The 13588-nt window shown below is 38.0% G+C and overlaps 1 protein-coding gene across 1 annotated transcript in view; it reads left to right on the top strand.

Annotated features, from left to right (window-relative positions):
• Positions 1–1228: 1228 nt before the first annotated feature.
• The window catches only part of gabbr1a (gamma-aminobutyric acid (GABA) B receptor, 1a), a 113909-nt gene continuing 101549 nt past the window's right edge, over positions 1229–13588 (top strand). Inside the window, exons 1-3 of the mRNA XM_028471833.1 lie at positions 1229–1484; positions 10410–10496; positions 11894–11958. Of these exons, the coding sequence (XP_028327634.1) occupies positions 10418–10496; positions 11894–11958 (144 nt within the window). The 5' untranslated portion in view covers positions 1229–1484; positions 10410–10417. The remainder of the gene's footprint in view (positions 1485–10409; positions 10497–11893; positions 11959–13588) is intronic.

Genomic DNA, 13588 nt, shown 5'->3' with positions numbered 1-13588 from the left:
AATCTAACCGATGTCGCTCACGGTTATTAATATTTATGCATCGTCAATAAATTCGTCATCAAACATTGACTCTGTTTATTGTTCTAAGGAGAACCTTTATTTTTTTTATTTTTCTTTCATATGGAACAATCCCATAATGCATCTCACCACGAATACTGTAAATATTATAGTTTCTCAACATGTGGATGTGGTGCTTTTATTTTGAAGAGGTTTTATTTAACACTCCAGTGTATGAACTTTTACTATTTGAAGTTTAATTTATCCAAAGCACATTTTGATGACTATGAATGGTTGATTATTGGAATTTAAAAAAAGCATTTTCTATATTTAATCTGAACTTTTGAATGTATCTCTTTTTTTTAAGTTGTGGAAGAAAATATTTGTATTTTTTTTGAGAATTTTTAATTGATGTTCTGACTGTTGGTTTATGTCTATTTTTATTGTCATTTTGTTTTTATTTTATCCTCTGTATTTTTGTTATCTGTGTTTTTGTAGTCATTTTGTGTCTTTTTGTTGCTTTGTGTGTTTTGTGTAATTTCCCGTCAGTGAGTTTTTCATATAGTCGTTTTGTAATTATGTTGTGCGTTGGTGTTGTCACTTTGTTTTTGTTTTTTTTATTTTTATTGTTATATTTTGTGTGTTTAGGTTTGGGTAAAAAGAAGAAAGTCGAATAAACAATGAACATAAACACACATAGGGCGTAGAGACCTAAAGTTAATATAAATATGTATTATTGTGTGAAATGTTAATGTTTATTTCTGATTTATCGCTGCTATTTTATTTCTCACTGTGAGAATAAAAATAATAGTTTCTTATTTATTGTTATGCAGTTCATATCTATAATCTCTGACAAACACCTGAGGGTTAAATGTTCCTCATGTTTCAGGATGAGGTTCTTCTGTTCTTCAATAATTCAGCAGATGGATGAGGATGGATGAGCAGTGATGGATGATGGAGGAGTGACAGAGTGACTTAATCTATGGAGGCTTAACGGCTGAAGTCTGCGTTAATGCCGCCGCCATCTCTGCTGTAGGGAGAGGAGGAGAGCACACCACCTCCATGTCTCCAGTCCACAGACCAGAACCAGTCTGGGTCCTGGTCCTGGTTCTGGACTGACGGGGGGGGGGCGGGTTGCGTTATTACGCACAGCGCGTCTCCATCATGACGTCGTGAATCAGCTCCAGATCGAAGCGGGGGGAGGAGAGGGAGGGAGAGAGGGAGGGGGGTGAGCTAGAGCTAGAGCTAGAGCTGAGCTACGTCTGAACGGGACGTGTTTCAGGGACTGAACGAGTGGTTTTTATCCACGGACACGGACCTATCCATCATCATCATCACCGTCATCATCATCATCTACTGCTGCTGTAACCACAGGAACTCCTCCGGGCTCCATCGGCCTGTTTACGCCCCGCGCCCCACCGTGTGATGATCAGCTGTGACACATAAAACGGGACGTGGACGCGGACTGAGAGCACCGAGCCCGGGCCGTAAGTACTGAGTGATGTGGGTCTGTGGGTGGTTGGATGGTGGTTGGATGGTGGTTGGATGAGGAGGCCCGAACCTTTCCGATCCCGCTCCGCCCTGCAGGTCTGAGGTCACACCGTGCACACCGTCACCGTGCACGCGGCTGGTGGCAGCCTCTGTGACCCGTGCGTCTCCTACAGTTCACGCTCATTCATGCACGAAAATGCACCATCTGAGTCCCAGGGTGCGCGCGCGCGCGCGTCCCGAGCGGACCTGCGCGTGCAGCGGCGCGCCACCGACAGACACTGAATCAGACCTGCAGAGGGTCCGTGCGCGTGACAGTGCGCGTGCAGGGACCTCCTCAGGTGTGTTGTTGTCGTTAGGTGTCACGCGCGCCGCGGGCTGAGCATGCACTGTGCGCGTGCTGTATGTGCGTGTGCGCGCTAGGGCTGTCCATTGCCAAGATTCTGACGATATGATTCCCGATTTGCATGACACGATACGATATTCTCGATACTAAACAATACGATACATCTCAATATCAACCTTTACAAGTACAAAATTGTCTGAAATACAATTTATTTCATTATTTTTAAGTAAATAGTAAATATCAAAAAAGTGAATGTTTATCAAACTGTTAAATTACATTTTATTAATAAAAAACAGTTTAACTTGTGCTTCTACAACAGATTCTGACTCTATTTAGTTCTTAAATTCTTTAATAAAAACTAAGCACATATATCTATGAAAGTATGTTATTAGAATAAAACTAAAAGTCATATAGTAGTTTAATAAGGTGTGATGGTGCGTTCACTGACACCTAGTGACCGCAGGGCGTTTACGTATAGTATATAGTATATACTGTCTATGGTCTACTACATGTTAGAGTATATCATGTCTATACGAGAGTATATACTGTCTACTATATACTATAGTATATACTGTCTACTATATACTATAGTATATAATGTCTACTCTATACTATAGTATATACTGTCTACTATATACTATAGTATATACTGTCTACTATAGACTATAGTGTGATTATGATGATGACGTTCCCACTAAAGTATAATTCCAAGTTTCCCCAGATGCATCTGGAACCTCCAGCGTTAAAAACCTTGTTCACACTGAGGTTAAATATCTCTGTTGATTCTCCACCTTTATTTTGAAAGTTCTGAAAACATTTGAAGTGAGAAAGTGACCAAGTAGAATATCAACATGTGCTCATTTGATCCATAAAACTCACGTAGACATATTTCACACATTTTCAGAGTCCCTCCATTGGTCTACTGACTAAACTTCCTGTTCACTTCAAAATAAGAGCCTTATTTACAAAAGAGTTAAAAAAAAATAATGGGAGACAAGAAGAGATGCTTTTATTTTGAAAAGGGGATGTTTGATTTTTATCTGAAAGCTGATCCCAACACCATTTTACATTCAGCTCCCAGTGCATCATGGGACGGTTTAGTATGACTAGTATGCATACTTAGCGTACAAACACCAAAGTGATTGTTTTTGGTAATTCTCCCACACACATTACATTTGGCACCAGTTCTGTTCTTAAAGGTGAGATCAGGAACCATGTGGTCTTCACCCAGCCAATCAACAGACATCACATGATTGTGACATTTGACCAATCAGCAGAGACCTGGGAGGCCTCAACTTCCTGCTTTCTCTGAAGTCAGAAAAATGTGGTCATGTGCATTTCTGATTGAAAACATTTAAACTACCGTTGGTAAGTCGATGAAACTCACACTGTTTTTAGTCTAGTTTTACTAATTGAGGAAATATGTTTTGTTTATGGACAACTTAGTGAAATTACTGCAGGAAAAATGTAGGCGATATATTTGATCATACGCCCAGTTCACCTAAAAATGAGTGAGTTTGGTGTGAGTGCTTTAGGACATGAAGCATCTAACATACATGTGCCAAACTCAAGGTCCGGGGGCCAGATCCGGCCCTTTACAGCAGAGGTTTTAGTTCAGGGGCCAAATATTAGGAATGCTCCGAAATGAAAATTTGAGGCCGAAGCCGAATAAAATATGAACGCTGGGCTAAATACTGAATATAGAATGGGGTTAAGTTTTACACTATTTTTTTTTTACTTGTGCATAAATAGCCTAGAATACATTTATGTTTTTTTTAAAGAAAATAAATGTTTTTTGAATATTCTGACATTTTTTAAATATTCCAGTAGCCTTTGCTTTTCACAAAAAGCACAACACAGTTTATCATTTATATTAACCCTTCAAATAAAACAAAACATGCATTCCAAAAAAAACCTAAAATGCATTAAATAGGAGAATAAATGACTTTCTAATGGTTTATCTACAGTGATATAGATAATTTAGCCTCATTCAGAGGAACAAAGTGTAAAAAGTTATGTTTCCTCTCTTGTTATTACATATTTTATTTAAAGTCAGCTTTAAACAGGGCAGTTGGATTTTACCCACGTTGGCAGGTGACGTCACCTAACACGCCTCCTAGAATGTTAGCTCCTCCCTCTCCAACTATCTAACAGCTAAAACAAACACTGCTGTTTAATATAGAATATATATTATACTTTATTACCATATATGTAAATACAAACTGCACTACTTTTTCTGCTGCTGATCGTGGTGGGAGTCACTGCTTGGAGCCACGCCCACTGTTTACACACATCAGCTGTTAGCTAATGCTAATGCTACACCAGTCTATGCAGTGAGACCTGGTGTAGTGTAAGGAGGAAACGATGGAGATGTTTATAGAATCATGGCTCACAACGCTAACAATGCTAACAACGCTAACAACGGACTCTGTTGTGGAATTGGACGTTTTTTAACTTTTACGCGGTGACGAACAACGGAGAGAATCTGGATGTGTTTGTGTGTGAAAAGGAGGAGCTGCTGCAGCTGGTTCTACAGTAACGCGCACACACTTTTCCGACTCAAAATCACTGCACATTGTTTGATTGCGTCATTGCGTCACACGCTACTCTTCGGTCTTGCTTTTAACTCACCAAACCAAAGGCCAAATGTGGCTTTTTTTGCAGTATTCATATTCGGTGCATCCCTAAAAATATGAAGCAGTTTATCTTAAGTGGGCTGCTTATTTTAAGCGGAAAAATTAGTAATTGAAGTATACTGTAAATAAATTCTAAAATATAAACGACACTAATAATATCAAATCAATAAGTGACAGATATCAGTCCCTTCATTTCAATTTATTTTTTCATATTTATTAAATTTGGGGAAGTTTTGTGGAATAATTTCAAGAAAGATGCAGGATTTTGGAAACATTGAGTTATTTTTTTTTTTTATATCAATTTGAGATTAAAAAGGACTTCCATCAAATGTGAGCCCTGCTAATATTGTGGAGTTTAATTAAATTTGCGTATTATTTTTGAGATATCTATCTAAGGTATTTACAATGGTTAGTTTTATTTGCACAAAAATTAATGGTTTCTCTGACTTTTTTGCTTTCTGCAGCGGGGCCCATTTGGACTCTCTAAAGGGCTGAATTTGGCCTCGGGACCTTGAGTTTGACATGGGTGCTTTACACTTACAGTATCAAATTCAGCCCATTCAAGGAGGTGAAAAACTCAAATAAAACCCAGAATATTTACAGAGTTCAGTTTTTCAGTTTTTGGCAGTCAATTTTAATCTCAGATTGTGGAAATAATTATTCCACAAAATTTCCACAAATTCCCAAAATCAGGGAAATGTAAGTGAAGATCCTGCAGGGACAGATATACTCACATACATTTATATATCATTTATACGTGGAAGTGTTAACCAGTGCACAATAATGTTGACTGTGCTCTTTTTCCAACCTATAGTCTGTGGCCCACTTATGGTCAAACTGGTCCGTATTTGGCCCCTGAACTAAAATGAGTTTAACATTCCTTATCTAACAGGCACAGTTTTTCTACAAATAAGGTAATAACACTAAGGATGTTACGTTTTAATGCTACCAAATGTTTTTTATAACAATAAAACCTTTATATTAATTCTGAAGCTATAATTAGTAAATATGTGATTTTGATTGTATTTAATAACAGTTCTATTGCAGTTGATTAGTTTTTATTAAAAGTCTGCTTTGATGTTTTATGTCTAGAGGAGAGTGATGGTTGTCATGGCAACCAGTCCTGCCTTTAGTGATGATGACTAGGAGGAAGATGATGAGGTGCTAGATGCTGGCTGTGCCCTAATATTCCCTCCTATCTCCTTTCCTATCCACTTTTCCTTAACCCAGGAAGTGTTTAATTGGCGACCATGATTAGGAGCGTTCCAATTCTCATTGAGCTAAGGAAAGGCGGCTCAATGTTTCCTTTATAACCTCCTTTAGTCTAGGAAACACTGATGCGTCCTTTACCAAAGGAGACCACATAATGATATCCCACAATTCATTGCAGCAACATTTAAAGGGACACACTCATCAGAGTGTTCACGTAAACTCACCATGACATTAAACAGACTCTCTGTGGTTCTAGAAAAATGGATCAGAGACATTTTTATCCACTTTATGTTTTATTCAACATAATTAATTCACCTACAAATGCTTTGTGTGGTTGTACATGTGTATGTCTACTACATTATGTTGGTCTATATCTGGCATAAATGGAACTATTTAATAAAATCCTACTTGTTTTGGATCAATGTTGATTAGTGAGTGGAAGGTGAGCATTCATTCTCAATGTGACGTTCTTTTTAAAATTTACATTCAAACCCTGTGATTTTTTTAGATGATATCAGCGGAAAGTGTTATAAATGTGCTTTTAGTCCATTTTCAGACATTTATAGTTTTTTCACCATGTCAAACATCACTAACCTTATTATTATTATTATTACGTCACCTAGTGGAAGTGCGTCTTTTCCTAACTCCTTTAGGAATATTAGACATAGACCCTGATTTTGTCATACTCACCAACAACCAGGACATTCCAGGTAGTGGAGGTGCTTTAGGACAGTTACAGTTACAGTGAGGACTATGGTGATGATATGTAGCAGAACCTCTGGAGCATCTTTCTGCATAACATCCTGGTGATGGATGAGACAGTCTTGATGGCTGGCTTTGAAAGACGAAAAAGATAAATGATTTGTTTTTGATTCAGGCTAGCTCAGTTTTGATAGCGTTGAGTCCCGGTCGTCAGCAGTAATCCAATGAGGTGGCTTTTAAACTTGCAAGCCAAGCATTTCACTTTTTCAAGTTGGATTAAATTTCACGTTAACTTTCCAAAGCAGCTCCTGCTTGCTTTTGAGATCATTCATCACGAGTCTGAGTGTTGAGAGTCCTGCTCCATCCATCAGAAATGACTGGCAGCCTTCCCATAACAGACTCTGCGATAGGTCAGAAAGCTGCCAGCTCCAATCAGCAGCATACCTGCTACCATAATTCCAATCATGTAGATGTCTTCCACGACCTCTACGTAAAGAATGGACAGACACACGACCCGCCACTTTTCCCAAGAGTCGAGCGCGTATCCAGACACAAACGTATCGTTGGACAGGCGAGCTCACCTCTGCCCGTTCTTTTTGTTGAAGAAATTTGGTTGATTGCATTGAGAGACCGACTGATCAATTCCATAATTTCAGTTTTTGGATGAGATACAAAGAGAAGCTCCTGTTAGATTCACAGGACCAGACAAAATAAATCAGCAGCAAGGACGATACGGGTGGGAAAGAGGGAGCAGAGAAACATGTGACCGCCTTCATCAAGGTGCAGGAAAAAAAAAAAAAGCTGATGTCAGCATCACAAATGCCTGAGTTGTGTACAAACAGTGTTTAGTGGTGTCAGAGGTCAGCCACATATATTACAATCCGACTGACGTGTAAAGAATTTTTATTTTGATTTTTGTACAGATGCCTTTGTGGAAAATAAATTAAGTTCTAGTTGTGTCTCTTTAAGTTTCTACATGAGATGTTTACTGTATGCATGGGAACCGTACCAATATTTATTACCAAAAATAAACGTGGGGGGGGGGTGTGAAAGTAACTAGTAACTTTTACTTTGAGTACTATTTACATGCGCTACTTTTAACGTGTACTTGGGTACCTGTGTCAAACTCATGGCTCGTGGGCCAAATCTGGCCCTTTGGAGTGTCCAATTTGGCCCACAGGAGAAAGTAAAAATGACAGAGAAAACATGAATCATTGTGTACATGAAACTCAACAATATTTGTAGAGGCTCACAGTTTTCCCAGGGCTTATATCTCACAAATGCAGTCATTTTTAATGTTAAACTGTTGAAAAAAACTCAAAATTCTAACTAAATCTTTCAATTTTTCTCAAATTAATATATAATATTTCCATTAATTAAAGAGTAGCTAAGCCCCTGCTTTCTCCTGATCTGCCACTAGGAGGGAAATTTAAAGAAATGCCTTGATTATGGGTGGGGCTCCTGTAGCAGTTTAGACACACCCACTCTATCCTATAAAATCTCCAATGAACAATCAATGCTATGCTATGCTAACTAGCTACTCATTACTCACTATAGCTCTCTATTCACTCTTCTCTCAATCCAACCTACTCACCGCAGATTGTTGTCCACAGGTGACAGTTTTTACAAAAGGGGCGGAGCTAACAATGCTTGTTTGTGATGGAAGATGGTCCCAAAATGTCACATGATCTTGTTCTCAGCCAATAGCAAAACTCAACTGTAATGTCCTGGTTTCAACCCATAGAGGGCAGTCACTGATATTTTACAACTAAACACATCAAACTGAACTACTTTATCAACCAACAGCACTTCTTAATACACAAATACAATTTTATTGTTTTGGGGTTTAGTTACTTTTTAAATAGAAATGAATCACAAAATCTAGGAAATGTAAAGTGTAGATCCTGTTGGGACTGATAACGGTCACTTATTGCATTGATATTGTCGGTTTCTATCATATTTTGTATTTTATGTATACAGTGCAAATAGGACACAATCATGTTGAAATGAATTGTTTCTTATATAAAATCTGTGGCCCACTGGAGATCAAACTGCTCCGTATTTGGCCCCTGAAGTAAAATGAGGCCCTTGGCCTCTAGCATATCTTCATCTGTTAGCTTCTTGCTAACTGAGTAAAGTGTAGCTGCTACAGCAGTGACAGCAGCTCCTAAAGCTTCTAATGAGTGTTTTCTGCTCCACAGACGTTAAAGCTTCTTTTAGAGCCTCATTGTTGGAGAGCAGCCATGTTTGATATCTGCTCTGACTCCTTTGTGTGTGTGTGTGTACGTGTGCGTGCGTGCGCGTGTGCGTGCGTGTGCGTGTGCACTCGAGGCACAGTGCGTCTCGAGGGAATTGCGGGACTTTGACTTTTTGCTGATTAGCACATTTTCTCTGCACACTGAGGTCAGAGAAGTTTAAAACATAATCATCTGAGCTGTGACACACGTCACCAGAACACAAGACGTTGTTCATTCTCGTTCGTCGGCGAGAGGAAAAAAACAACAGCCTTTAGTTTTCTCGGCCCTGGTTTTGTCGGTTTGTCGTTTTGTTCCACAAACCGTCTCAGATCAACATTTGGTTTGTAATGTGACTGGTGTGGTTAATGTTAATATCTTGCAGTTGGGCCAATAAACATAAGATGTGCATGCGTGCTGAGTGATGGGTGTGATCTGATGTACATGGTCATCGAATGACGGTCCGACAACCTCTTGTCCATCTCCTGAACGCTTTGAGACAGGAAAAAGCTGATTGTTGAGTAGGTGTTACAGTTTGACTAGTGAACATGTTATCTTGTGACTCAAAGTGATGCTGGTTCTAACGACAGATATTGAAAACGTGCATAACTGTCATGAAAAGTGCTTTAAAAGGGATCCTCCACTGTTTTTACGAACGTGGTCTAAAACTTTTAAATGTCCTTTTAGATCATTTTTGTTGATCTAAATAATCAGGAAAAGTTAAATATGTCAATGTAAACCTCTTTAGTTTAAAGAAAGGATAAAAACTGTTGTGACCACAGGGGGCGACAGGTCCAACTCTGAGGTTTGCTAGTAGACAATGAAGCAGAGAAGAAGAGCTCTCCTGAGGGACCTTTACTCTCACTTAAACAGTACGCTGACACGCTCTGGTGGCTGAAGTTAGTGCGTAAAATCACAGACTGTTGAAGACACACAAACCCTGAGGATAAAAGGAGTTTTGGGTGGAAGTTCTTCAAGTCTGTGATTTACTCGCTAACTTCCTCCACCAGAGCGTCAGCGCACTGTTTAAGGGAGAGTAAAAATCTACTAAATAATCTATAAATCTACTAAATAATCTATAAATCTACTAAATGATGTAAAAATCAGGCTGAATGTTTCACTCCAATAGAAAACAATGGGATGTTTACAGGCAGTGGGGCCGTGTGACATCATCAATCACATGATTTCAAGATGGAGGAACACAGGCTCTAGAACTGTAAAATAGTCCTGTTTTTAAAATACATTTAAATGAATATGGTTCATAATAATGTGTTTTGTTAGACATAAACCTGATAATAAGGACATTTAAAGGTTTTAGGACATATTTGTAAATACAGTGGAGGATAACGTTAAGTGATTGTTATCATTGGTGGAGGCTTCTATGTGTATATGTCATATCACAGTGTGGTTGAATAGTTTTCCTGCTTCTAGGACACGTTTTACCACACGTACGATCTATTTTAGTTCTCAGTGAAGTAACCAGGATGAATAAAGAGTGAATGCAGAATAATTTAGTTTGTAGAAGCATCAGCAGACCTGGATCAGGAGCCACAGTATGTGGAGGTTTCCCTTAGTACACACACACACACACACACACACACACACACACACACACAATCTGAGCTCAAACAGAGGGAGATGATCCACCAGAATAACCACCAGAGAGGTGGAGGAGGGTCCACGCTGCCAAAAAGTTGATGCATCCTTTTGGACGATCAGCAGTGAAGCAGAAGTGTGTGTGTGTGTGTGTACAGCATCTCCTTTTAAACCCCTCCTCTTCTCTCTTTCTTTCAGATCCAGACATGTCTCTCCTGTTGTTCCTGGTTCCTCTGCTCTCCCTGCCCTGCCTGGTGGTTCCTATCCATAATTCATCCACTGGAGGTAATGTGTGTGTGTGTGTGTGTGTGTGTGTGCGTGTGTGTCATTCCCAAACCCTCCTAGGTAATCATTTTAGCAACACAATCATTTTCCCATAATCTTTAGCGTCCACATCCTTTAGTTGAACGATCATTTCCTGAATGTTAATGTTTTACCTGGACGTGTATTATACACACATTATTCCACATAGACATAGTTTGGAACCAGAATCATTCCTCTATCATAGACTATTTTCTCCAACAAACGCAGCGCTGCATGTGTGAGCCTCTGAGGATTTGATATCACGTGTACGGTGTAGATTTTAGGACGTCTTCAGATTTCAGGAAAACTTCTGTTTATCATTTATCAGACCAAACGGACTGATGACTCAGCAAAGCCTCAGTCAAATGAAACGGCCTCAGGCTTCAAAATAAAAGTAATCAGACTCTACGGCATCAGGCTGTAAAACACCACATGCCATTTTAATTTGAAGGAACAGGAAGTAGGGCTGGGCAATATATCGTGATTCGAGATTTATCGAGTTTTCTATGTTGGCGGTAGAGAAAATTACAATATCGCTGAATCGAGTGACTGTATATCTATATTTTTTTTTTGCTTGTTTTAACTTATACACTCACACTGTACAAATCACATCTATAATTCATAGAGTACAGTCAAACAGTGTTCTATACAATTTTAACACATTTCTGAGATATATATTTTTAGAGGTTATTTTGTATTAAAATAGTTCTAACCCAGACCTTCATCTAAACAAGCCACACTACAAAACTCACTCACACGTGCTGTCCCTTAGAGGAGAAAAAGACTAAAGTGGAACAAATTGATCAGCTGTTTGTTAATAAATGATCTGCCATGTGTGGCATTTTGCTTCAGCAAATTTAACCCAGAATCTGATTTATGGAGTTAAAAATATGGAGAATAATTTTGTATATCGCCATTTTGAGAAAAAATATGGAGATATGAGTTTTGGCCCCTATCGCCCAGCGCTAAAGTACATATTTTTTTTTCTTTTTTAAAAATTTAGATATATCAACATATTGTTTGATTAATAAATACACAGTTAAATGTATCTTAACTTTTAAAAATAAATAGAAAATAACAGCTTTCAACTTTGCTGTTATATCTGAAGCAGCTCATATTGATGACGTCATGTTTATTTACGCTGTATTTAAAACAAATCGTCATGTCGTGTTTTACGCCCTGAGGCGTTGAGTCTGATGACTTTTATTTTGAAGCCTCAGGCCGTGTCATCTGAGGGAGGTTTTGCTGAGTCATGATTCAATTTGGTCTGACCATTGACAGAGGTTTATCTGATACCTCACTATGAGACCTAAGGATGTAATACGTACGTGTCGCTGTGATTAATCCTCAGACTGACTCCATCTCTCTGTTGTTTCCAGGCTGTGCCATCATGAGACCCCCCAGGGATGGAGGGATCCGCTACAGAGGTCTGACACAAGAACAGGTACCAACACTGACCCAGTACTAACTGATCCCTGCTCCATATTTACATCCTCAGCCAGCACTGCTACATGCTAAGCTAACCAAAACATGACTCATCACTGGTGGTCTGGATTTCCTTTAATCACGTGTGTCAAACTCAAATCTGTCCCTTTAGATCAGGGGTTCTCAACCTTGGGGTCAGGACCCCATTTGGTGTCACCAGATGCCTTCAAGAAAATGAGAATTTTTTTTTAACATTTTGAGCTTGTTTTTGGTCATTTTTACTTTTTTCTGCAACTACACCAAACTCACCATATTTGAACCTATTTTAATCACATGTTTTTGCCATATTTTTGCTCCTTTTAATGTATTTTTGCTACATTTCTCCCATTTCTGACACTTCTACATCACATTTAATGACTTTTCTCCAGATTTTTTTCACTTTCCAGACATGTTCATCACTTATAAACCATTTCTACCACTTTTACACCTAATGTCACATATGTTGACCTATTATTGTCACTTTTAACCTCTTTTCACCAGATTTCAATTCATTTTTTTTTTTTACCAATTTAACCACATTCACCAATATGTTATTATTTTGTTTGATATATTTTTGGAATCTTTGTATTTCTGTGTCATAATGTTGTGTATTTTTCTGTTGTTTTATGTATTTTTTTTAATTTGTTTTCATTATTACTTTGTGTATTTTGTAGTTATTTTGTGTCTTTGATTTGCATTTGTTTTATTTTTTTTGTTTGTTGCTACTCTATGTATTTCTATGTATTTTTGTTGTATTTCTTTGTATTAATCTGTTATTTTGTCTGTTTTTGTTTTACTTTGTGAATTTTTGTTGACACTTTGTGCATTTTTACTGTATGTCATTTTTGTATTGTGTTGGATATCCTCTTGAATTTCATTTTTTGTGGAATTAGTTTTTGGGGCCACAAGGTGTGGAGGGTGAACGGGATCATCATCAGTCAATCAATCTTTATTCATTTATATAATGCAAATAATAACAAAAGTCATCTCATAGTGCTATCAAAATATAAAATTAATATAACCATTTAATTTAACCATTTTTAGCGATGTGTACAATCACTTGTGTCAGCATATGCACAATATTATCATTGTTTTTTTTTTGACATTTTCACATCAAAACAAAAAAGGGAACAAACATAGGAACATTAAAGAACCTCAGGGTTGCTGACATTTTTCCCAACATGTCAGCAACTGGTCTTTTTTATTTACAAATGCTGTCATTTGTTGCATTTTATAGATGTTATAGAGTTATATTCCACCACTCTGATTGGGTGGGTGTGTCCTGTGTTAACCGTCATTTAGTTATAGATTTTATTTTACTTGCAACCAACTTATCCTTTCTTTTCCATTCTTGTGGTAAACACCCAAAATAAACTGTTTTCATATTAAACACATTTAAAAATATCTTCCAGAGACCCATAAACATCCCTCCAATACTGTCTAATAAGTGGGCGGTCCCAGACGATATGCAAATGTTTGTCCGTTGTTCTCCACATTTTCTCCAACAGATAGAGAACGTTCATAAAGTATCTTATCACAGTTTTTCATCTATATTCCTTTTATCTCTGTGAGTTTGTGCATTTCCACTGGAGTTTCCATGTTGCAGTTTA

Source organism: Gouania willdenowi, chromosome 16 (genome assembly GCF_900634775.1).
Source record: "Gouania willdenowi chromosome 16, fGouWil2.1, whole genome shotgun sequence".
Classification (NCBI taxonomy): Eukaryota; Metazoa; Chordata; class Actinopteri; order Blenniiformes; family Gobiesocidae; genus Gouania; species Gouania willdenowi.
The sequence above is the reverse complement of the archived record's forward strand: the minus strand, read 5'-3'. Positions and strand labels throughout refer to the sequence as shown.